The 25324-nt window shown below is 40.1% G+C and overlaps 1 protein-coding gene across 7 annotated transcripts; it reads left to right on the forward strand.

The window, feature by feature from the left end:
- Nucleotides 1-2042: 2042 nt before the first annotated feature.
- Nucleotides 2043-24550, forward strand: rxrba (retinoid x receptor, beta a; the record flags this gene model as incomplete). Of its 7 annotated transcripts, none has more annotated exons than XM_079655096.1 (13): nt 2043-2158; nt 2944-3086; nt 4540-4775; nt 6653-6806; nt 6974-7153; nt 8669-8689; nt 10680-10840; nt 11002-11131; nt 13231-13363; nt 15768-15803; nt 17416-17507; nt 17630-17735; nt 18932-24550. In XM_079655096.1, the coding sequence occupies exons 2-13, from the start codon at nt 3071-3073 to the stop codon at nt 19077-19079; spliced, it is 1413 nt and encodes a 470-aa protein (XP_079511222.1). In that variant the 5' UTR covers nt 2043-2158; nt 2944-3070. The 7 variants fall into 7 exon arrangements, with proteins under 7 accessions (XP_079511222.1, XP_079511226.1, XP_079511225.1 ...); XM_079655097.1 differs by having other exon boundaries at nt 2120-2262; XM_079655098.1 differs by lacking the exon at nt 2043-2158 and adding an exon at nt 2424-2442.
- Between the last annotated feature and the right edge of the window lie 774 nt (nt 24551-25324).

Genomic DNA, 25324 nt, shown 5'->3' on the forward strand with positions numbered 1-25324 from the left:
TTTTGTTGCTTTGTCTCAGCTCATTGGATTTAAAATGAAAAGCTGCCTTTTTTTTAAATGTGTATGGTGTTTATTTCCATGTTGATAGAATGGTGTGTTAGTGATTCAGAAAGAAACTTACTGCGAAGGATTTTATGAATGCTATATTAATTAAATATTTTATTTAATTTCAAGGAAAGCCGAGCCAAAATATACCAAATTCACTGCCACACCAAATACGAGGGAGAAGACCACATTTTTATTTACATAATTGCAACATCCATTTCTCCCAACTGTCGCTTTCATGTGTTTCTTATCTTATGTAGCCTATCTCTCTCTCTCTCTCTGTGTGTGTGTGTGTGTGTGTGTGTGTGTGTGTGTGTGTGTGTGTGTGTGTGTGTGTGTGTGTGTGTGTGTGTGTGTGTGTCATCATTCATATTACAGGTGAAAATGCAGAGGATTACTTGTTAATAAAAATGCAATTTCAAACGCAGTTGTGATTGTCTGTGTTTCTTCTTCTTGAGCCAATTGCCAGAAAAGTAATTATTCTCTTGAAAGGTTAGCAGGACAAAAACCCTTAAGAAATTACAAACGCTAGTAAGAAATAAGGGTTGTATTGTTTTACTTGTCTGCTTCATCTATGCGACTTCAAAAATACATTTCCTAGTTAAGTGTGATCATTATATATACTTATCCATTACTTTGTCTGAATCAACTTAATAATATCAAGGAAAATATCTTTCGGCACAGTGTATTCACGGGTGTATACAACTTTAATTTTGTAAATGGGAAGAATGTAATGTGATATGTATGTTATAAAACACTTCCAGAAACAAAAGGCTCCAGCACTTTGTGTAATGCCATTTTAGCCCCCTTGATGGGGATCAAGCATCATAAATGGCTGGAGCCTAAAAGCACAGCTGCAGCTTTCAAGCACAACAGTTTTAACAGTTTAAACAACTCCCTAATCAAGCACATGTTTTTAGTTATTACTATTTGCCAATTTTGAAAAAAAGGCAGGGAAAACATGTGTACAGACGGGGTGATGCAAAAAATACTTAATAAATAATCGCATTTTTATGATTAATGATTATTACAAAAAAGCTCTTGTAACTATGCTATTCCTATGGCAAAACATGATTTTAGGACTATTTATTGTCACAGTAATTTGTGCTACCCTTCCAGCATCCCTAAAAGGAAAACATTTCATCAAAACTATACTGATGCATTTTCTTGTTTTTTTGTTTTGTTTGTAGACACTTAAAAGTGATGCTGCATTGTTACATAACCATCTTTACCTGAAGGATTTCCTTGACATTGCATTTCAAAAACGCTGTCCAATTAGGTAGTGAAAATCATTAGATCATATGAATAGGTTGCCACAATATAGGTGTACTGTTATTTGGATGGTGAGGATATACATTTTTTATAATGTTTAAATTGATGTCTTCTGGATAAGAGACAAAATATTTACATCTATGTTAACAATTAAAAACTGTTACAAAAAAGCCAGAATTTAATGTATAAAGCACAAACTGACATTTGCGTTTTACACCCAGTCACACATAAAATATAAATTGATAAAGTGAAAGGTAGAGTTGAGGTAAACCTACATATCGATATATGAATTTATTGAAAATCCAATGCCTTCCAATATCTGGCTTTTCCTCTTTTTTTATAGTCTGCGACTTATGCTTTTACAAAGGTTCCCACAGCTTCCAGTCATCATCAGTCTGTATGTTTGCCGCTCCTTCAAGTGAGCAGATATAATTCTCTATTTGAACACTGATAATACAAATGTGATGTATCATACTTTGTTTTCCATTGCATCAGGTTTACCAATGTCCTCCAATAACCTTTTGAGCAAATTACACACTCACTGAGCTGAACTTGTCTTGACCTCTTGACCTCTTGCTCTCGATACGTCTCCCTCACTGACATGTGAGACACACACATCCCTTCTTCTGCCTTTAAGCAACCCGGGCTGCAGTGTTTTGCAGTGATTCAGCGCCAATGTTAAACTGTTAGAGAGCACTAAGCCAAATCCTCCACCATCATCATGTTTTCATCCTTGCAGGGGGAGGGAGGGTTGACTACGAGGCAAAGTGGGGGGAGAAACAGACACACACGGGGCCTAGTCGTCACATATTTTCATACGAAGAAGCTGTGCCGCTAAAACGTCAGTGATCCGTATTTATTTGCCGTCGAAATATCTTACAATATGTAGCTGTACAATATGTCTAGGGAAATGAGACATAGGTGGAGCCAACCAGTTCTAAAATGGTCTGTTCTTGGCTTTCTAAATCTCCTCCAGAGCTAACTAGCTCGCTAGCTAGCTAGGTTAGGGGGCTAAACGTAGCTAATAGCACTTAGACTGTTTGCCAGCTTACACCAGAAATAGCATTAATTCAACTAAATGTAACTTTAACGACACGTTTGCCGTGAACACCATGTCGCAATATGGTATAATTGTGAATTGTGTATTCAAAAAAGATAGCTAATTTAAGTTACATAGTTTTACGGTTTGCCCATCTAAGTGTTAGCTAGTCTATGAGCTATATAGTGGCTAACGTTAGCTTGCAAGAACGGTGGTTTGTTGATTTCTGTCTGGGCTCCAGCTATATCATAGAATGGGACGTTTTCCTCACTGCGTGGAACATAGTTGAAATATATAGTCTCTGCTGTTATTATAATGTTTACTATTTTATTTTAAACATAGTGTATTTGTTAGCCATGAGTTTAGCAGCTGACAGCTTTGCAAACTACTGCTGTAACGTCACATCTAATGCCAAAGAATTGATGAAATACAGAAGCACTTAAATTGACAAGCATATAGCTCATATCCTTGCAATGGCATGACTCATGAGGGATATAATTTGTGTCGAACAATGTTAAGGCAAAATTGGCATTCTCTGTGCCACATCATTGTCTCATGCGCAGCTCTCTCATGTGTTGGAATTTCAGACCCGTTTTTGGTTTCCCAAAACAACTCCGGCCCGGGCCTCAGTCCGCGGTCTAGAGTTTGATAGCAGGCTGTTTGAGACGCCTTGGTGTGCAGCTGCCAACAAGTCCCTTTGATCCAGCCACCATCATGGGAGACAGTAGAGGTGAGAAAATAACAGCACTCATTTTTGTTATCAGCAATGCAACAACGTGAATGTAAACAAAAATGCCCATGTTTAACTAATGTTGAATTCTAGCTATTACTTTACTGATTATACTTACACATCATAACTGTTGTTAAACTAGATATGGAAATTATGGGTAATTTTGTGGCACAGATGGCATCCCACCATTTATCTAAACAAAGCAAAGTGCATTTGAATAACTTGATTATTTGAAATGCCATCTTAATGTAACTTGCTTTCAATGTGATGTCGGGTTTAAGTTCACTGACGGGTCTAGTTTTAATTTACCCTTGATCCTAAACACCTTACAGTGACATTGCATCAGGAAAGTAATGTAACAACATCAACGTGTTGGTGTCATTCTCGCCACACATTGGTTTGCCACCCATCTTGCCATGCACCTTGACTTCAAAAATACATTAAAAAAAACAATGGAAAGAAATGTCATGTTTAAACCACAATTCCTTTTGTCATTTGAGTTGATAAGTATTTACAGGGCCGTTACTGTCGGTAATTTGTTTTAAGGAAGAAAAATAGATAACATCAGACAACAACCAAGTGCACAGCCTCAAGCAGTACAAATACAGTAGACAGCCAGATGCAGAGAAAAGCCAAGCACAATACTAACCACCACAGCATAAATGAAAACAAATAAATAAAACGTTGACAGTCAAACAAGTCTTGTATAAAACTGAAATGAACAACTTCTTTTGATTGCAGACTCAGGCCCTGACTAGAAACAGATGGTAAATCTGAAATGTAGAGAATAATTAATCAACCAAATATTGCCCTTTTTTTGTCCATTGCAGTTTTATTACCCAACAAACTATTGAATCTTCACACCAAAAAAGCTTATTGGACAATGAGGAGGTTACACCGATGTTTAGGAAAGGGCTATGATTAGCATTATTAGAGGTCACATAAAAGACATTACTGCCATTGAGTTTCCATTGACAACTAGCTATCAATTACATTGTTCTCATAAAACCAAAAAATACACCATACTTCCAAAAAAGTATTCCTAACCTCACTGGAAAAATTACCTCATTACCCCATATGGACCTAAAGCCAACAGTTTTTTGTAATTTTCTAAATTGAAGTGAAATATTTCAAAAGGCACGTGTGCTTTGTAGTTGAAGAAATTGTTTTTACTAGGGATAGATTGTTATATATACAAATGATTGGTTGTATATAAGCTTTAATTTGTGCAATCCCATTATTATTATTATTATTATTATTATTATTATTATTATTATTATATAAATATCTATCTCTAATCTATAGCTTTAACCTTTTCTGCACCAAATTATTTGTATTAAATTATACTATATCCATCCATCTTCTCCCGCTTAAAATCCTTATAATTTATGAATGAGATATTAATGATTGGATTTTCTATTTGCATATTCTCCCTTTTGCCATCTCTTTATAGACTCCCGTAGCCCAGACAGTTCGTCTGTGTCCTCCCCTCCCTCAGGCCAGCGCTCGCCCTCGCTGGTTCCCTCATCCGCAGCTTCCATGACCTCCCTTCCTCCCATCAGCACCTCTGGGGTCGACAGCCCCATCAGTAGCATCGGCTCCCCCTTTTCTGTCATCAGCTCTTCATTGGGCTCCCCATGCCTACCTGGCACGCCATCAATAGGCTACGGCCCCATCAGCAGCCCACAGGTAAGAGAGGACTGTTGGAGGATATTAGTTAAACATACATACATGCAGTTGTTTTCCTGTTCCATTATAGACATCATCATAGAAATGTCAGAGGCCTGTACTACGAATACAGATTTTCGCTTAGCGAGGTAACTTCAGGGTTAACTCTGGGTTTCCGGTTCTACGAGGCTGGTTCATTTCTTACCGGGGTAGATCTCCATGGTAACTTATGCTGAATGGCAAACCTGCTCCGGACCAGGATAAGAGATCAACTCAGTGAAAGCACCGCCTGCTGATCAATCAGAACTCAGTGTGCAGAGTTTAAAGCTATCAAGTCATATTGCAGGATAAAGGAAATACAGAAAAACTGCAGTTGCAGGAAAGACGGCCGGCAAAAATCAACTGACTGTGAACGTGAACATTAATAGAATATCACCTCCCATCTTCAGAGCAATCTGACTAATATAACATTAGCGTTAAGAAAGTTTACTTAAAGTGGACCTATCATGCTATATTTGAATAATATAGTGTAGGACGATACCTATATAAGGCATATTTATACTTTTTATTTTTTCAAAATACCAAACAGATCATGCATTTTAGCCATTCCTCATTTCGCTCAATTTAACACTGTCTTTTCATGGCTGATTCTGTGAGAACAGCACCATCTACAGGCCTGGCATATCTACTACAGCGTCTCCAGCGCTTTCGAACGACAATGTCCGTGGCTGTCTCCTCCTGATTGGTGGAGTTGGCCCAATAGCCGTAGCGTCACTTCTGTGACGTCATAGAAGTGTTCAAATCTGGATCAGTCTGTATCAGATCCGTTGCAGAAGAGATTTGGGTATGGAGGAAAATAGAGAGGGTTGTGTTTTCTAACACTTGGTGAGTTCCCTGGAACACCGGGGACACATATTCATGTATAAAAGACGTACAAAAGTGCATTTTGCATGATAGGTCACCTTTAAATATCTGCCACAACATAAGCAACCGGATCAAAGTAACATTACGTCCGCGGCATTGTGAGTGCAGACGTCGATGTGTCCCATTATCATTCATATCACATGATCATAATGTATCATATATTTCCCTATCTGAGTCAGCTTCTTGAGCCGTATCCAGTGTCACACACTGTATGCAGAAGTATTATTTTAAGCAACACATTAAGTTGACGAAACACTCAAGTCAAATGAAATTAAAGTCAGATCCACTCGTGTCTTAGACGGGGCAGTGATATCATAAACCTGTTAATGTACTCATTCAAACACTTTTTCTTTTACCAGCTGCATTCAGCTTGCAGGTGCAGCTATGTGGCTTTTATTACATTACATTACATGTCACTCGTTAGACGCTTTTATCCAAAGCGACTTTCATACTCAATACTGTGGACAATCCCCACAGGAGCAATTTGGGGTGAAGTGTCTTGCCCAGGGACACAACGACATGCTGACGGCCGTGGGGTTTGAACCTGTGACCCCCTGATCCCAACACCAAGGCTCTATTCACTGCACCACATGCCTCCTGGATAAAGTGTTTAAGTCATGGATGTTTAAAGTTTAACGTCTTCATATTTGTCTAATATTATAAGATTACTTTTCATTCAGGAAGTATGATGCTGCGCTGTCAGTACGCTTGTCCATGTTTTTGATCGGTCAAATGTTACTAACCCCGCCCCTTTCATGTGAACGCGCACTCAGCCAGACAGAGAAACCCTGGCTTGAGTTACCGAGTTCATAACCAGCGTTGTAGGACCGCTTAGCAAGATCGCGTTTGTTTTGGGTTAGTTAACTCAAACATATCCAGGGTATGTTGAACTGGATTCCTAGTACACGCCTGAGGAGCGATCTGGCCAAACTGTTTCGTATTTGTGTTGACCTTTTCCTCTGTCATTCTTTCAGATAAATTCAACAGTGTCCATGTCAGGGCTTCATGCAGTGAGCAGCTCAGATGATGTGAAACCTCCGTTCGGATTGAATCAGATGTCGCCCCAAAGCCCAGGGCCGATGCTTTCCCAGAAACGCCTTTGTGCCATCTGCGGAGACAGATCATCCGGTGAATAGACTAGTTAAATTGTTATCTTCTTTGCCTTGCATTGTCTTCTTTGTCTACAAATTAGAAGATGTAAAGGCCTGAGATCCTTTATCAGTTCTCAAACAAGTTGTCCTCGCTATTGTCTTACTTCTTTGGTGCTTTTCCTCCTTCCTTCCCTCATCCTCTAGGTAAGCACTATGGTGTCTACAGCTGTGAGGGCTGTAAAGGCTTCTTCAAGCGCACAGTGCGCAAAGACTTAAGCTACACCTGTCGCGACTGTAAAGACTGTTTGGTCGATAAGAGACAGAGGAACCGCTGCCAGTACTGCCGCTACCAGAAGTGCCTGGCCATGGGCATGAAGAGAGAAGGTAAGAGAGCAGAGGCACTTCGAACACCCTGTTCATGGCCGGTGCTCAGCCCCTTCTGCTCATGACCCCTACAAATGAGGTCATTACACCTTTCCACGGACACAATTTTAGGTTTAAATGCACTACACTGTGTGTTTGCAAATAAATTATGATAAAAAAACGTTGGTTTTAAAGTTGTATTTGATATTGATGATAGTTATTTAGCTGACAGAAATGTCTTCGAAAGGTTTCTTAACTTTGCTGTGGTGAAGTTGTTTTGGATAAACGGATGAACCAGAATCTAATACGCCACATCTTGTTAAAGAGGATCCAATAGTAGTTTTCGGGGAGGGGCATATACGAAAAGCTCCTACTCTAATACACACATATTTGGTTTAGTTTCCCAGTGGCAAGTTTGATCTTCAGGTCTTTTGCTACTAATAAAAAGCCCACTATTCCTTTCCCTCATAAGAAAATCTGACGTTTTGCAAACTTTTCTTTCAAACTATTTTTCCCAACTCAGGGGCTTGCTCGATTAAACTTAAAATCGTACTGCAGGACACGCCAGTAGGATTTCTTTCAGATGTGTTTTGAGAAGTCTTCTTTTGCCTAAAGCTGAGGGACACAACTAGCGGATCCTTGGTGGCCCTCAGTGTGCAGTAAACTATGAAATGCCTGTCCCTTATACATAACGAAATAATAATTAGAAATATAAAAAAATATTAGAGTTTATTCTAATTGAATTAAGAAATTAAGTGCAGAATAAATAAATAAAAAGGTAAATAAATACTCATTATTTGAGCTATCATTTGAGTTCTTAGTGCACCTTTTATTGTCCACCATTATCACACAGAGAGAGCCCTGTCCTGTGCTGTGTTTATTCTGGGGAAATGGAGCCTGGAAGTTGGACAAGCTTGTGAAATGAGGGTTGCCAGTTGGAGTCAAGTTTGTTGATTACATTGAACTGAACAGTTAATTAATTATCAAAAACAAAAGGACAGTCCTGAAAATAGTTCCCCTTGAGATACTTGAGATTTTCTGGATTTATGTCTTCCTCACAATTTGATTCCATTAAAAGACGATAAATTATCATATTGAAATATCAGCCAGCGCTACTTTAAAACTCCTATCACAATCTAAGAGTTGTCCACTCCATAACCCCATAATTAAATATGCGTTGTGACAGTGCCCGTGAATTTATATAGCTCCTTTTCATTCATGCTCATAGCGCTTTATGCTGAAAGGAAAGCAGGCACAAACTGCAAAGATCTGTCGGGCGCTGTCGGTACGAGCCAACTGTAGCTTTCTTATATTACATCATTTTATTAGGAATAGATCCCCTAGCAAATGACAGGGCTACTTTTATTTTAGCTTGACAATAAGTCAGAATTATTTTGTGCATTGAAAGAACGAGTACAGAGTGATAGAGAGGGAGATAAGGGTGGGTAAGCCTTGCAAAAACTAACCCCCTTTCCCCCTCTCTTCCTCTTTTTGTTTCCTCTCGTTCTCTCTCTCCCCCCCTCCCTCCTTCTGTAGTGGCCAAGATGAACGACAGATGTAAGGAGAAGAGGGAGGGAGGGGCGTGTGTCTGTCTGTATGAGTGAGCAAGAAGCAGAGAGATTTTACATCTATGAAAAGGAGCTAGTTTAAAAGGTCTTTCCAGACTTTGTTGCCAGTTTTCAAAGAAATCCCTTCCCTTATTGTTTTAAAAACCGTTTACAGAGGCAGTGACAGTTGCTTAGAATGCATACTCTTTTTATTCGTCATCCTCCTTTACCCTAAATCAGTGTTTCTCAAACTTTTTCATACCAAGGACCACTTAACCAATAAAAAAACACTCGCAGACCACCTAACTCCACAAATATCCAAAAACACATCGTTATTCTAGAACAGATTACAAATCGCCTGAAAATTGTACAAAGAAGTGGCAACATGTGTGACGAAGGTGTTGCGCTGGGCTATATCATGCAATTGAAAGTGAAACTTAAGCTCGCTCCATTGCGGAGATATTCCCGCGAGAGTGCGGAAAACTTAAATTAATTAATTTCAAATGTGAAATGTTACCAATATACTCACGGACCACTAGGGGGTGCTCACGGACCACGGAAGGATAGATGTTCATTTAATTTCTCATCCATCAAGATGTGTTGTCTTATAAAGAGGCAGCTTTCCGGGACAATTCTACTTCTCAAAACGACTGGCTCGCCTTTTGTGTCCTTTCTTAATACAGACACACTGACCAATGCAGGATGACAGTGGTATCAAGTGTAATAATATAAAGTCATTGCTTTGCTCTGCTCATACATACAGGATTCAGGACACATTGATAATCAGTGAATCATCAGAATAATAGTGCATGTTTCGTAATGAAGTCACTTTAAATAGATTTTCCCAATCAAGATAGGTTTGCTGCTATTTGTACAAATCACCAAAACACTAAACATAGCACATGTCTTTACAAAGCTCTCTGGAAGATAATACAGTACCTTAATGACTTATTTGACATTTAGAAATGATTCCCCATGTAAGCTGCAACTACCAGCTTGGATTGTTTAAGGGAGTTCACATTGGTATTTTTAAGTAGTGCAACCATGGGAAAGTTCTTCACTGACCTGGCCAGTCACATAACCTGAGTCTCTGTCTACTGATGTGTGTGGGTGGTTGACTTTAAAAAACACATATATTTTCAAAATAATAAATAGGATGACATATTGAATTCCTCCAAATCTTCTTTGATCACCTGAAAAGCTGTAATGTATATCAAAAGATCCTATGCAGTTAACCAGAAATGGATAAACTCTTCGTCCATAATTTGTCAAATGATTGGTTCAACAAAACTTCAAAATGGGGCGGTTTATACATTGGAGGTATATGCACTTAAATAGAACTGATTGCTCTTGCCTTTTTACAGCAACCTTCTTTCTTGAACTTCATGAACAGAAAAACTGTCCTCTTAATCTGTGTAACGGATTAAGGAAATACACTTATTTATTTTAAAAAAAAAAGGTTTCCTTTTTGGCAAAATTCCCACTTTAAGATTGTTAGTCCCTCCTGAATGTTGCTGTAAATATCTTTACATCCATATTGGTAGGGGGCCTGAAAGAAGTATGAAAGATAGCATGAGAGACTTATTATGAATTACATATATTTCTATTTTGTTTCACTCGTTTTCACATCTATGTTGTTCTGGTCTTGCACTTTTACTTCCCTCTGTCCTTTTTGTATGCAACTTCTTCATCGTCATGTTCGTACCTCTCTCTTTCTCCATTCGGTTGTCTGGTGGCACATTGTACTTATCCTTCGGTCATTTCCTCTTCAACTGCTTTTATTTTCATTTTTGCTGCGTTCTTCTTGTTGTCTCTAATTATGCTCTAATCTATCTTCCTCCATTCCTTCACCTTTGTACCATTCCTGCTCCTTCATTATTTCCTATTGACCTGCATTCGCCCATCCTTCCCACCAACATTTACTCTGATCATCCTATTCTTCCTCCCTTTTCTTGTCCTTCATTGTTTTCTTCTGTGCTCCTCTCCCTCCACCCCTGCAGCTGTCCAAGAGGAACGGCAGAGGAACAGGGAACGAGAAGGCGAGGTGGAGTCGACTAGCGTGGTGAACGAGGAGATGCCGGTGGAGAAGATTTTGGAAGCTGAGGTGGCTATAGAGCAGAAGACGGAGCTTCATGCTGATGGAAGTTCAGGTGGCAGCTCTGTGAGTAGTCTGAATGGTGGAAATGAACCACAAAATGCATCCATTTGAGGGGCTTTCTGCAAAATTCGTAATGACTGTTTATTCAAATATTTGATGATTTTCAGTTTATATTTGTAGTTCAAAGATGAAATAATTCCCAAACTCTAATCTGCTTTCTTCAGCCCAACGATCCAGTGACCAACATCTGTCAGGCCGCAGACAAGCAGCTCTTCACCCTGGTGGAGTGGGCTAAGAGGATCCCTCACTTCTCTGAGCTGGCCCTGGACGACCAGGTCATCCTGCTGCGGGCAGGTGGGTCTCCCTCAACAAGGGTTCATGGATCAATAGGGATTCAAAAGAAAAGAAAATCATGTTTTCATATTTTCCAATTCAGCAAAGCAGTTTCAACAGTACAGGGAACATGTATAAAGAAAATAAATAGGGGGGAAAAAAACAATATAATGGTTGCGTTACAAAACAACAATTACTGCAGGGTTTTGTGCTCCTCCATCAAATTGTTCTTTAATACCACTGTGATTCCTTATAGCAGTTGGTCTGAGTAATTTTGGTTAATGACCTTAAAAACATTAGACAATGTTAGACAAACACTGCTTTTGTAATGTAAATCCAATATTTTCCATTTAAAAACGGATTAAGTAGTAAACCCTGTATTGTTATATGTTATTTATATATATATATTTATATATATATTACATTACATTACATTGCATTTAGCTGACGCTTTTATCCAAAGCGACTTACGTACATTCAACCTGGAAGATACAAACTTGAAGAAAACAGAATCATATAAGTACATCAGGTTACATAGAGCCAAACATTTCAAGTGCTACTCAACTGGCTTTAGATAAGCCAGCCCTTTATTAGTATATAAGTGCTTTGTTAGTAATTCTATCGCTCAAAGTGGAGTCAAAAGAGATGAGTTTTCAGTCTACGCCGGAAGATGTGTAGCTTTCTGCTGTCCTGATGTCAATGGGGAGCTCATTCCACCATTTTGGAGCCAGGATAGCAAACCCACGTGTTTTTACTGATGGGAACTTGGGTCCCCCTCGCAGCGAGGGTGCAGTGAGCTGTTTGGCTGATGCAGAGCGAGGTGCACGCGCTGGGGTGTACAGTTTAACAGTTTTAATTATCATATTGCTTTCTTTGATGTAGTCTTCAGGCAATCTGGTGTTTGTCTTTGCCTTTTTCTTTCAAAATATAGAACTAAATATTAGTGTCCATACTCTCCAAAAACCTGGAGGAGTCAGTACTAAAGAAATATTATTTTTGTAATGGTCTCCTACAGCCATGTCAAATGAGGGTTTGAACAATACTTTTGTTATGTGAAGCATATGAAGAAAAAAAAACTGTAGAATATTTAGACTTTTATTTCACTAGAAATATTGAGACTAGGGATGCTCCGATTGGGGTTTTTGTGGCCGATCACCGGAATCAGTATCGGCCGATGCCGATACGTTCGGGTGGGTGGAGGATCTTCCATTTAAAGTGATGTTTAAAACTCAGTCAATGGGGCTCATTTTTATATTGCTTCAGTTTATAATCGTAACGGATCGAAAAGTTCCGATAAATGTTTAATTACATGATGCGCTTCCACAAACAACAACCAACATAATTATTAAATTCAAATGAAGTACATTATTCAAGTTTACATTAACTTTGGATAATGACACGGGAGAAATGAGCGGAAGCGCTCTCTTTTCCTCTCTCCCTCTCTCTCTCTCTCCCCTGACAGCCCGTCAGTATCGTCTCATGCAGCTCACTGATCCAGTAAAGAGTGACCCGACGGTGAAGAATAAACATATTTATAATTAGTTTAGGTTGTTCCAGAGGTAGATAAAATAGATAAGTGTGTTAGGTCTAACTTGAAGTGTGTGTCACCGGTCAGTCACCGTGGGTGGAGCGACAGGTGATCCGGGAGAGCTTTCTAATGGAAACTCTGTTGTGTAGCATTATATATTTATGTACTATTCCATTACCTTTGCTGTTATCTCTTTTGACTTCTGGCTATAGGGTTCCTGTCGTTTAAATGTGTCACAAACTGTCAACTGAGTGGATGACAGAGATTTTACTGACTTGGCGCTGGCTTGCCTTTCATACTCGCTGTATTCTTTGACAAGAGGAAATCTCAAATGTCTAATGAGATTTGTGGTATTAAATTGTCGTTATTGCGTTCCACCACGAGGAATCTTTGCTTCACACACGTTGCATACCGCTATTTTATTGTCTTTTTCGGACACCTTAAAATACTGCCAGACTGGTGAAGCCATTTTGGCGAGCTTGTTTTGCCGCGCACAGAGAAAAGTGTCATGTATTTTATCGATCGGCGGCCGATATCGATCGGCAGCCGATTGATCAGAGCATCCCTAATTGAGACACTGACTCTTTAACAGGCTGGAATGAACTTCTGATTGCATCGTTCTCCCATCGCTCCATCTCGGTGAAGGACGGGATTCTGCTGGCCACCGGCCTGCATGTCCACAGGAACAGTGCTCACAGTGCAGGCGTCGGAGCCATCTTTGACAGGTAATACACAAACGCATACATGCACAAACAGTGTCACTTTGACAGAAGCATCAGTGATTTCCCAGCATTCAGAGGTTTGGGTGGCTGACCCAACTGGAGAGGACATGCCACCATAGAAACGTGCTTTCTTAAAGGCTTTTTTACTCCTCAGAAAAGATCTGCCCCTAAACAGTGTTAGGACCACCTACTTTAGGCCTTAAATAGATTGACCCTAAGAATCCAGGTGATATCCTCATTCTCCTTTTTGAAATCACCTTGTAAATCCACATCAATCCTGAGAGCCTCATGAATAAAAAAAACAATATGTGCCTTCTTATTTATCCATATAAATTACTCAGGTTTAGCTACATTAGTGGCTGGGGTAAGAACTTATTGTGTCCTCATGTCTGGTTGGCTGCAGCTGCTGTGTTCTGCGTTGGATGTGACAGCGCATGCCGCGGACGCTGGTGACTAATGCTTACCCATAGCCATGCATGGTCACACACACACTGTGGCATAGCACCTGTTGCAGCATTTGATAACGTGATAACGGCTGGCTATGTAATACTAACATGTGAATACATAATAGGAGTGTCCCTTAAAGTTCCTTAACACTTTTGATTTCAATAAATGCTGGTTAATGTGATAATGGGAAGTTGTTGGAATCTTCCAGGGGTAGATTGCACAGACAGTTTTCAATACAAATGTTCTGCTTTGATTGAAACATTTCTTCTGTTCCCTTTGTTATCACCTACCTTGACTTAGAAAAATGCTCCAATTATTGAGGATTTTTCTGTCAAACCCCAACTATATCACAACGTGTCACTTCACTGTTTATTGCACAGTGTTTACATAGTTCAAAATGATACTTTTGCCTTTTGTCCTGCAGCAAGCTAACTAGGCCTATGGCAAGCAGCCTTATGATTTCCCTCTGACACCTTTTCATTTTTCTCAAAGCACTGCTCTCTATTAGCTGCAGCCTTTTGTGTCAGCTTCTATTTGAAGCCATGGAATCCTATTTAACTGTGGAGGATGTACATTTTAAAATATCAGAACGTATTTTCTTTGCATTACTTGAGGTAAACTTCGGACTAGGTTGACCCACAAGTGCAGTAACATTAAACCAAACAACACACATACTAAACTACTTTTTCAGACACCGCAACCACACAACAGAAACATATTTTGCAAAAAATATTGAGCAAAGAGAAGACGCAAAACTATAAAATAGACTCAACAATTTACAAACTGGAAAGAGTAGGTATGTACTACCTTTGTCATTCTACGCAGGGGGGCTCTCTTGTCTCCACAACTATCCCCAAATTCACAACCAGTAACATTCTGAAAAAAGTCAAGCAACGACAAAGATAGTACGCACATCTCTTATCCGACCGATTCGGGTTTTTTAAAAGTTGTTTTTTCTCTTTTTCTTGATTTACAAGCTGCCAGTTTCTGTTTTGTGTAATTTGCATCTCATCCTCTCTTTTTCAGACATAGCCACAGTTAATTGACCTTGCTTAAAATCCAACTGGAATCAACCATATAGTCAAAAATAATAACATGATCTTCAAATTTATAATAGGCCTATATATATATATATATATATATATATATATATATATATATATAGATGAATAAGTATACTACAATCTCCTGGGTTACTGTCTGTTTCGTCGCTCGTTAAAAAAAGCTAAAGCCATGTTTTAGTGTGCTAGTAGGATAAGAATGCTAATGTGGGTTGTGAGTTGCTCAAAGTGTGTGGCTCTTGTGTTGTGCAGCAGGCTTGTCTGGCTCAATGTCACCTTCTGCTCTGCCTTTAGTATAATGACCCAGAAACTGCTTTATGCATGATTTGATTAGCTCTATTGAAATAAGGTTGCTATCAATGTATACCGATACCAGAAAGGAACCTTCTCCAAGGAAAACACAGGAAAATGTACGGGTAACATTTGTAAGCGTAATAATCAGTTGGACTTTAAGTTACCTTTTATGAAGTATTGTGATTTAGCAACAAACACTTACAAACTTAAGGGGTTAATAGTATTTAACTTTTAAATAACTCTTTTTTGCTGTTATGTATTTGGTTCGCTTTATTTATCCTTACCTCCTCATAACATTTAAATATACTGTAGTTGGTCCCTTATCTAAGTCCACATTATGATGCCATAAAATGGATCCATGTTTATCAGAGGTCCACATTTAGTCATGTAGATGTGTAGGTACAGGTACAAGATAACTGAGTCGAGACACAACAAATGATCCCCGTGACAAACTATTTTAAAAACAGTTTTATACATACAGAAAGTGGTTTGTACCACCACAAGTAAGCACTGACTTTCTGAAGAGTTCAGAAAAAAGAAAGCAATGTAATAACAATCTAACTGTGTAATGACATTGTAATAACACATTGTGATTGAATACACAGGGCGCACAATGCCGAGGTTGGGGCCATATTTGACAGGTAATTACGCCACTACACAAACACTTTCCTTAAACCCCTCCTCTTGAAACAAACACAGAAGCAAAGCTCGCAGGTTGATGCTTTCAGGCTTTCCGCAGCTTTGCAGAAGGCAGCCGGTGTCCGCTCAAAGATTCTTATCTGAACATTTACTAAGATTTCTTTGACCTGATTACCAAATGGGTGTGGTTAAGGTCATGGTGACAAAAAGTAGCACTGAGATTTCAATTTGTATTCAGCACCATATTTGGTTTGTGGCTTTGACATATGCAATTGCAGACTATTTTTTATGGTTTGCCGATGCCTCTTCTTACCAGACCAAATTATTCTTGAGCCTTACCAGACCAAAATGTGTGGGCTATCTTTTCCAGGGCATTAGTGTGGGGAAAATACTATAGAACTCCAGTGGAGGACACTGTTTCACACCGTGAGGTCAGAGTGTGTTTAAATGCCCTGATTCACCGTTGAGCCTGTCCTATAATTACTTTTAATAACATTAATGAAATATACTCTTGGTGCACTTAATCTCATAATCCTCCATTATCGCGTATAACTCAAAAAACTGTATTCATGGTCCTATGTGTGAATTAAAAAAAACGTGGTTTTGCGGGCGTTGGCTTTTAAAATGTCAGCTACTGATGATAAGCGGCAAATAAACTTTCTCTGGTGGCCATCACTTCTTACGCTTTACTGTTCAAGTTCTTTCATCCATATTAAAGGCATGCGAGCAGAAGTAGTGATAAAAGATTGAATATGCACTCATTGCCTAACTGGCATTACTTTACCGTATCTGAATCTCTTTTGTTTCTGTATGAGAATGTGTTGATATGTTTTTACCTTGGTATGTTTTCTCTAGTTGTGTATGCCTTGCTCTGGAATAACATCTTACTTCTTTAGGTTTCAGCATTTGTGAAGCATTTTTAAGAATGAATGTGTGACATTAAAGTACAACCGCAATGCCTTGATCACTCCCTCGCTCTGGCCAAGTCTTCCTTCTTGCAGCAACACATATCATGTAACAGTGTTTGTCAGAACTTCGTGTTAATACAGATTTAAAATACATATTAATTTTTTTACCAAACTCGTGACCCACCCTAATTTGGGCGTAGATCCTTGAATTTGAAATGATATTTTCCCTAAAATCAAGGATTTGGGTCCCTGTACTTTGGCAGCAAAACACTTCAAACATTTGCTAGCACAGCTAATTATAAATATCACAAAGGTGAAAAAGCACAATCATTGCTACCCTGGCCAGTTTGAACTTCTACTTTAACTTGTATGCTTTCTTTTTTCCTGCAGAACCAGCAGTTCAGCCATACATTTACTAGCTTAAACGAAAAATCATTACATTGAGATGTAACCATTAATAACAATGTGATTATAGAGTTTGGTCCCTCTCTGTTGTTCTTACCCTTTTCCCTCCCTTTCTTCCTCTTGTTTTTATTGCTTTCTCTGCTCTCTTTCCCCTTCTCTTTTCCATCTCCCGTCCTTTCTCTTAACTCCTCTTTCTTCCCTAATCTGGGATTGTCCTCCTGTCTCCAACTGGGATTCCCCCTGCATCTCTCCTCTCCTTTCCTTTCCTTTCCTTTCCTCATCTCTCCTCTCCTCTCTGCAGGGTGTTGACAGAGCTTGTAAGCAAGATGAGAGACATGCAAATGGACAAGACAGAGCTCGGGTGCCTTCGAGCAATCATCCTCTTCAACCCAGGTAAACGGACAGATAGAATGTTGAAAATCACCAAATACCGCGTTTCAAATGGCAAACGTGTCAAATGTGTTTCATTCCAGTACAGAGACAATGTTAATGTACATTTTTCTTTTCATCTAAAGATGCCAAGGGTCTGTCCATCCCCAGTGAAGTGGAGCTCCTGAGAGAGAGGGTGTACGCATCGCTCGAGTCTTACTGCAAACAGAAATACCCCGATCAGCAGGGCAGGTAGGATCACACACACAGAGCTCAACAGTGACGGCCCGTCCACACAGCAGCGTTAAAAAAATCTTCCAACGCTTCTGCCCGTTCACTTTGAATGGGGTGACGTCACTTTGCCTCACTTTTCGCCGAACTGCATTGTGGGGAAGTAAAGCGGAGATTTCCAGGCATCTCAGGATTCAAAAGTTGAGCAATGTTCAACTTTTGAAGCTGAGGTGGAAGCAGCAGCCAATCAAATCCCGTTTATGCAAATCTGACAGTAGAAGCGCTAGCCAATCAAACCGTGTGTAAGCTGGGAGAGACATACAAAATGCAAAATGGAGGAGAAATTAGTAATTGCGGTAGCAAATCACCCGGTTCTTTATGACCAGTCCCTATTTACAAACTGGAGGAACCAGGCATGGAGGGAGGTGGCAGAGACAGTGGGTGAGTCTGGTAGGTTTTCGCCTGTGGGGATTTTATATGGAGTTTACTTCGTTTTAACATTGCTATTGCTTTGTATGTCGGAGGCGGGTGATTCATGTGATTGGTTGTTGGTCGCGTTGCTCGCAAAAAATCCCCAAGCTTCAGATACACCCACCTCCAACAGATTTTTTTTCGCTGCTGTGTGGACGTAGGGTGAGGCTCTGGAAGTACACGTCCCATTCAGATCATAGAAGAAGATTGTGTTTTATGTCCTAAGCCATGATGGAAAGATGGAATACGCTCCGGTAGAAGCCACAAGACCAAATGATATCATCCATAATGTGTTGATGGAAACATTTGAGGCAAGATATAAACTATGCCCTTGCTGAATCCCTTCATTTCAGATTAGCAAAAGTAAGTTTAAAAGGCGCAGTGTCCCCAGTCTTTAAGGTTTTCTTAAAATTATCTTTTCTATTACTTTTGTTTTATCCAATTGTTTTGCACCGGATCAAATTATTTATGGTCTCTATTCATCCCATAGTTTGTTAGCTAGATTCCATGTTCTAAACCCACTATAAAAAGATTTCTAGAAAGGTAATGGAGTTAATGAATGCAAAATGGTCTTAAAAAAGTGGGCTTCACTCTGGAGTTCTACACTAAAAAGTAGGATGTAGCCCAGGGCAGCTGACTGAAGGCCAGGATATGAATTGTTTTACGCCCAGATAACGTTTTCCAACAGTGAACGTTCTAAGATCGTTTCTAACTCTACTCTTCTCACCCTTCCCTCTGTCGTGCAGGTTTGCGAAGCTCCTCCTCCGGCTCCCTGCACTGCGCTCCATTGGTCTGAAGTGCCTGGAGCACCTGTTCTTCTTTAAGCTGATCGGCGACACGCCTATCGACACCTTCCTGATGGAGATGCTGGAGGCGCCTCACCAGCTCACCTAGAGGAGCCAGGTTCGGTCCCTCAGGATCCGATGCACACCGGGATCACCAACACGCCCCCCCACATCGGGTCTACGGCTCCTCCACGAGCCTCGCTTAACTGCAGCAGCTGATGGTTTTAATGTACCGGCTCTCACACACATAATCCATGTCACTGACTTATTATCATCACACACACATGCAGATATTAACTTGCATCAATTGACATGCAACGAAAACAATATAATGCTACCACACATACACACACTCTTTTAAACGTTATCCCTCCTTTTCCATACTCAGTTTTTCACCATAGGGGTTATGAATCAAGGAATATATCTCCCCTTCTTGTCACACATAGTAAATGTCTTCATCTCACTGTGGGTTTTTGCTTCTGCGTAACTGGTAAACTTTCCCCATTTTCACTTCGGTAATATCTTACACTGCTAGCTGCACCTCTATATATTCTGTCCTTCACTATCCGGTTAGTTGTTCATGTATGGTTTTAGCTTAACATACGGTGCTTAGCATTTCAATCATCATCATCATCATCATCATCACTTCTGATTGGTCAGGAGGTGTCCTTTAACGATCAGCCAGACTTAGCCTCCCAGTGAGTTCATCCAATCCCGTAAATATTGAAATATTATTTGTATGCTTTTTTTTATATATATATATATATATATATATATATATATATTCATGCTGAAACTGGTTAGAGTTTCTTTTTTGAAGTACTGTACTCATGAAATGAAAGCTTTTTCCAAGGCATTGAAATCCAGGAAAAGGGGAGTGGGAGCACTTTGTCTAAAGACGAGCTGTGTCCCTCCCACCGTGATGCGCACAGCGGGCTTTTTGTAAGACTAGAAGAATGACTTGAAGTTTTTTTTTTTTTCCTAGTTTTGATTTCCTCCTTTTCTCTATTTGGGCAGTTGGTTGGCAATTGAAATCATTTTGAGGCTCACAGGAAGTACATCTTCCTGCATGACTTAATCCTAGTTTCTTGTATCTCCTTTTCTCCCAAATCCTCCTTTTGCTGGTGGTCATTTATGCACTTTTGTGAATTGTTACTGTGTAAATGTTCCTGTTTCCTAGAAATGACCATCTATTCTCAGACACCTAAGATGAACTTGAAGCTACTATGTGTAGGATTTTGTCATTATTGCATCATTGTTGAATCAGATGTGATGATTTATTATAGAACATGTTAAATGATTGCCCACTTCCTGTTCAGACAATAAGGAAGTTTGGGACTGATCCCTTTGAAACCGTTGAGCCGGTATGATCGCCTGTCAAAACACCCAGTCGAGCTGATTTTTCAGATACGATGCTCTTTATTCCAAAAATATCTTCTTTAAATCAACTGCCCATTGGAAGAAAATCAAAAAGTGTCTGCATCACACAGCTTTGTATTTAGGATGCTGCACCCGGTCCCCTATGTAAAACCAGACTCAAAAAGAAGAGCTACACTAAGAGCAGCAGCAAGAATTGTTAAGACCAGATGAAATTATTTCAAATTGGCAGTAATGCAACATTTCACCTGATCATCAATCAATCCAATTCTCTGCTATCCTGCTCCTCATGAAGGATTGCCGGATGGGAATATAGTCTGGTAAACAATGCAGCTTGCTGAATAACTAGCGTGTCGCGTTCATGTAATGCAACATTGATATCAGTTATATAATGGAAATCCTACACCTACTACCTGCAACTTTGGAAACTTTATTCAGTGTGTATTGGCTCAATGCTTGCAACTTTTGTACAGTTGATGTAAATACTAAAAAAAGAAAAACATAGGATTTGTGTAGAAACAAAGGCCTGTTCACAATCAATGTGAATGTGAAATATGTCAAATTTAAAAAGCTCAATTTTTTGCTGTTGAATCAACATTAGCATTAAGGACATCAACAAGAGATTATTATTATTGAGCCCAGGGCCACACCACACTACACCACACCTCAATGCTGCTTTTGCACCATCTGCTGCCAATGCTTCCTGTTGTTCCTGGTAATTGATTGGCTGGATTTAATTGACAATGGCACTTGGCATTTACTGTGATTGAAATTTGTGTGCAACTGAATCTGAAGCGTCACAGTGAAATATGAAATGCAGCTAACACATGATCAGGAGATAAACTATGAGATAATCTATATACACATGCTCAAAGGTGAGCAATACTGGGGTCTCACACAGATTTATTACCTTTTATGTTCATGTTTAACGTTTTCTGTTAGGTATACTCTCCGCAATTAATAGCAACTAACAACATATATTTTACAGTATCATTCTGCAGGGAAGAGGTACAGCTGTCCTCTACCAGGTGCTAAATAATACTTTTAGTTCAAAACTTGCACATTCACATCAATGCAAACAAAGTATGCAAGTACACAGGAAAATCATTCTCCACTTATTGAACCTTCTTCTTAGGATGCAGGTTTCCCTTGTAGAGTGTTTTTATTCTTACTTTACGACCCCTTATGTTATTGCAGACTACCAGCTTGTACATTTGGACTGTGGCTGACAAATCGTAGTACTCTACAAGACACAGTGTCTCTTGTATTTTAGAAATCAGTTAGGCTGGTGAAAAGATGAAAGGTAAGGTGAAATACTTTGACCAGAATTAGCATCGAGCTTCCTGCCCTGCAGATAGTCCAAATACTTCTGAAAGAGGACCCTTAGCCTCCCCCATGAAATGCGGATTAGAGGTTGGCAGTTAGATAACCTGTAAGACAGGTGGCTTTGTTTAATGTCAGTGTGTTGGTCTAACCATAGAAGTGTTGTTTCAGTTGTTCTCCATCCATGCATTCAACACATGAAGTATTCTCCTGATGTCTGTTCATTCCCTACATGTAGGGAAAAGTCGACCCCTTGTAAACCCTTGATCCATTATTTTGGAGTGTCTGCAAAGAAACGCAAGCTGGTGCCGCGCTTATGGTTTAGGTGACGGGCACCGACATTTGCTAGCATTCTTGCACTGTTTAAGATGCAGTGTGGTCTCAGTGCTTTAGTATCTGGAGTGTTCAGATCAGCCTAAACTAGCAGTCTGAGTTTTTTGACTTGAGTGAACAAGGAATATGTGGCCACCAAACGTTGAGCTTTGTGATCTGGATTATAGCACAGCTGTCCTAAGACTGTTTGGAATGAATGTGAGTGCAACCTTCTTGTCTCTCAGAGAGTAGGCTGACTGTAGCATGTGTGCAGGATGTTGGTATTTGGAGTTCTACTGCATCATGTTCATACCTGGAGATGGGAATCATTATGAAGGCAGTCATGTATCAGCGGACTGAGCAAATGCCAATAATCATCAAGAAGTGACAGTATGCTAATTGCTGCACATTGTTGCTTTATCTGTTACATAAGTGAATTGGCAGTGAAAGGATTTAGATTTCCCATCCCATATAAATAACAGCAATGTGTTAAAAATTACCAATTTCTCTATTTCTTAACTTTGCACTACGAGTGTATGTCATTAAAAGAATGATGAACTGATGCAGTAAACACTTTTGAAAGAGAAGTCCGTGCAGGTTCTGAATGCTAAGCCACCTGTAGCTCTGCTGATCAGGCCAGCTGTTTGAGCGAGAGCTGGTGGTTGGGTATTAATTATTTTTTAACATTTGTTATAGGGTATGTGTGGCCACATGTGTATGCTTTTTATGCACATATGTAATGAGTCTGTCTGCAGCTCCGCCTTTTGACTGGCAGATAATATAGCTTTGGTGGTGATGTGTGGTGTGATGATAGACTTGATACACAGAGGAAGAGGAGCCAAGCTGGAGGGCTGATGAAAAGCCGTTTTGACCTGATGCTTTATCCACACAGCCTCCTCCCTTCCTCCACTTTACCCCGTCTCCACTGCTTAACTTTAAACCTAACAAATGCTCATCCATTCACTGGGTTGAACTTGGCTTTGCATTAGAAAGGTTTTTGTAAAATAATCCTCTTATTCTTGGACTGTTTTGAAAAGGATGTGAAGCTTTCTTCGGGACGAGCATTGGAGAGCTGTAAGGAAGGGATTCAGTGCCTCGTGTCCCTCTCTGCTTACTTTACTTGATGGCAGCGACGATCCGCGCTCGCCACGGGAGACCGCTATATCCCACTGCGCCGCCCACACATGTTTATCGTTGCAACGGTGTGCACTCAAGGCAGACGCATGCTGTGACCTTTTGACTGTGTAGCAGTATTGTTGTCGCCATCTTTGTTACTTTTTTAAATGAATCGCTTTCTGAAAATAAGGACATGGATTAAACATGCTTTTTTTAATAAGATCGCTGGCTGTGACTGAAGAGTTGATCATCGTGTATCAAATAGATATCAGGGCGGCAGTTGTACCTATTGACACAGGCCCTCTGGAGCCAAGGCCTATCCCATTATGATCAATGAGGCAGTGTGTGCTATGCCGCCTTTGAAACACCCTCACTGGTTTATCACTGCCAAGCTGTACGCCGATTTGGGCTTCTTTTTTTTAATGCAGGGCCTCAGTCCCCTGTGCTTGTTTGTCATGTATGTTGTGTTAATTGTGCAGCAGACTAAAGAGTGTGTGCTAACCTTAGGCTGTGTAGTGCATACTAAAGAGGGACCCTAAGAGGATCGGAGTGACAGTTTGTGTGGAGAGGGGAAGGGCTGTTCTCTGGAGACAGTAGTGCACCAGTGTGTGGCCCCCTCTTGGTGCTCAAGCAGTTCATTGGTGCTTTTTTTTATAGGGTCCCCCCCGGCCCTTAAAACGTATGCTCTTGTTTCCATGACACAGGGAAATGCATATATGACTGAAATGCAAGTAGGGAACGGTTAAAACAGGGATAGCCCTGCTCTACTGTGTCAGTCACATGTGGCTGCAGCTGGACACCACCATTTAGAACATGAGGGAGAAACCGTGGCTCTTTGGAGACGCAGTGAAAAGGCCTGAAGAGGTCTGGTTGCAGGAGGCACCTCTGAGCAGAATCTGGTTACATGTATTGAACTTGATGGAAGGAATATGAGTGCGCACTTTAAAGAGGAGGTTGTTGATCATGTGTTAGGTGTGATGATATTTGGAAGTCAAAGAGAAAAAGGAGGGGTGAGGACTGAAACACAACCCAGATCAGGTGTCGTTAAGTCGCTCAAGAAGAAAACCTATTTTCTGGTAGAACTCAAATCTCCCTTAATTGTCTACACTTCTTCACCTTAAAAAAACTATTCACGCTGTTTCTTTGTGTTGTTTCCTGTCTCCCTCCTCTCCAGCTGTGATATTCATATTTTATTAATTAGGCGACAAAGTATTAAACAAAAGCAAGAACTGTAAAATCAGAAGTGGAATATGTCACCCTTATTTTTTTTTATTGTTCTCTCGTGTCAGTTCTTTGTCCTGTCTGTATCCGACTCCATCGTACACATGGAGCTGAGTGACTATCGTGTACTTCGGGGATTGAAAGAAGAAAAAAAAATATGAATACTTTTTCAGTCATTAATTCTAAATCTTGTTTGTTGTATCATGTCCGAGTAAAGGTTTTAATACTGTATGTCAAGTGTTTTTTATTTATCATTTTTCGCAAAAGTCATTTCAAACACTGCAAAGTATTTTGTTATCAAGCTAAATGATGTCAAATGAATATTGAAAGATTTAAATGAAAATGACCTTTTAATTACAGCCTTTAACGCACTGTGGGTTGAACATTACACTGTGCTAATTTCATTGTGGCTCCACATATATCACCCACTCACTGTACATGAGTTGAAGTGTCCAAACTCCCTCTGTCCTGGAGAAATGTTGCTGATCTCCTCAGTCCAGCAGGACCGCAGGGCCCCGGCTGACCGCTTCCTCCGCACTCCCATCTTTCCCCCTCTAGAGGGAGCACTGACCCCTTTGTCCTCCAGGGTCTCCACCTCCTCCCTTGATAACAGCTGCTGGATGGTGAAATTGTCCTCCATGGCATCCACGCCTACTGAACACACCTTGGCCAATGAGGAAGCAGCAGAGCTGAGATCAGTACATTTCACCCTGAACCGGTGGCTCTATTCCCTCAACTGCTTATTTAAATGTTAAGAAAGACAGGAATGTGGGTATGAGCTTGCATCTGTGTGGCCATAGTTAGAAGCTGCTCTTTCTATCTATATCTCTTTTCACCACCTTCAGTATGTCCCCTCCCTCGCCTTTCACAGTCTGTCCAGATCAGCTCTTCTTCCTGGTCGCCATGAGCTAGAACGTAAAGCCCTTGCTCAGCTTAGCTCACTATTTAAGGCCTGCATACATCTTAAGTTCCTAACTTTATTTAAGTTGTCTAGATCTTGATGTC

Source organism: Notothenia rossii (genome assembly GCF_949606895.1).
Source record: "Notothenia rossii genome assembly, chromosome: 10".
Lineage (NCBI taxonomy): Eukaryota > Metazoa > Chordata > Actinopteri > Perciformes > Nototheniidae > Notothenia > Notothenia rossii.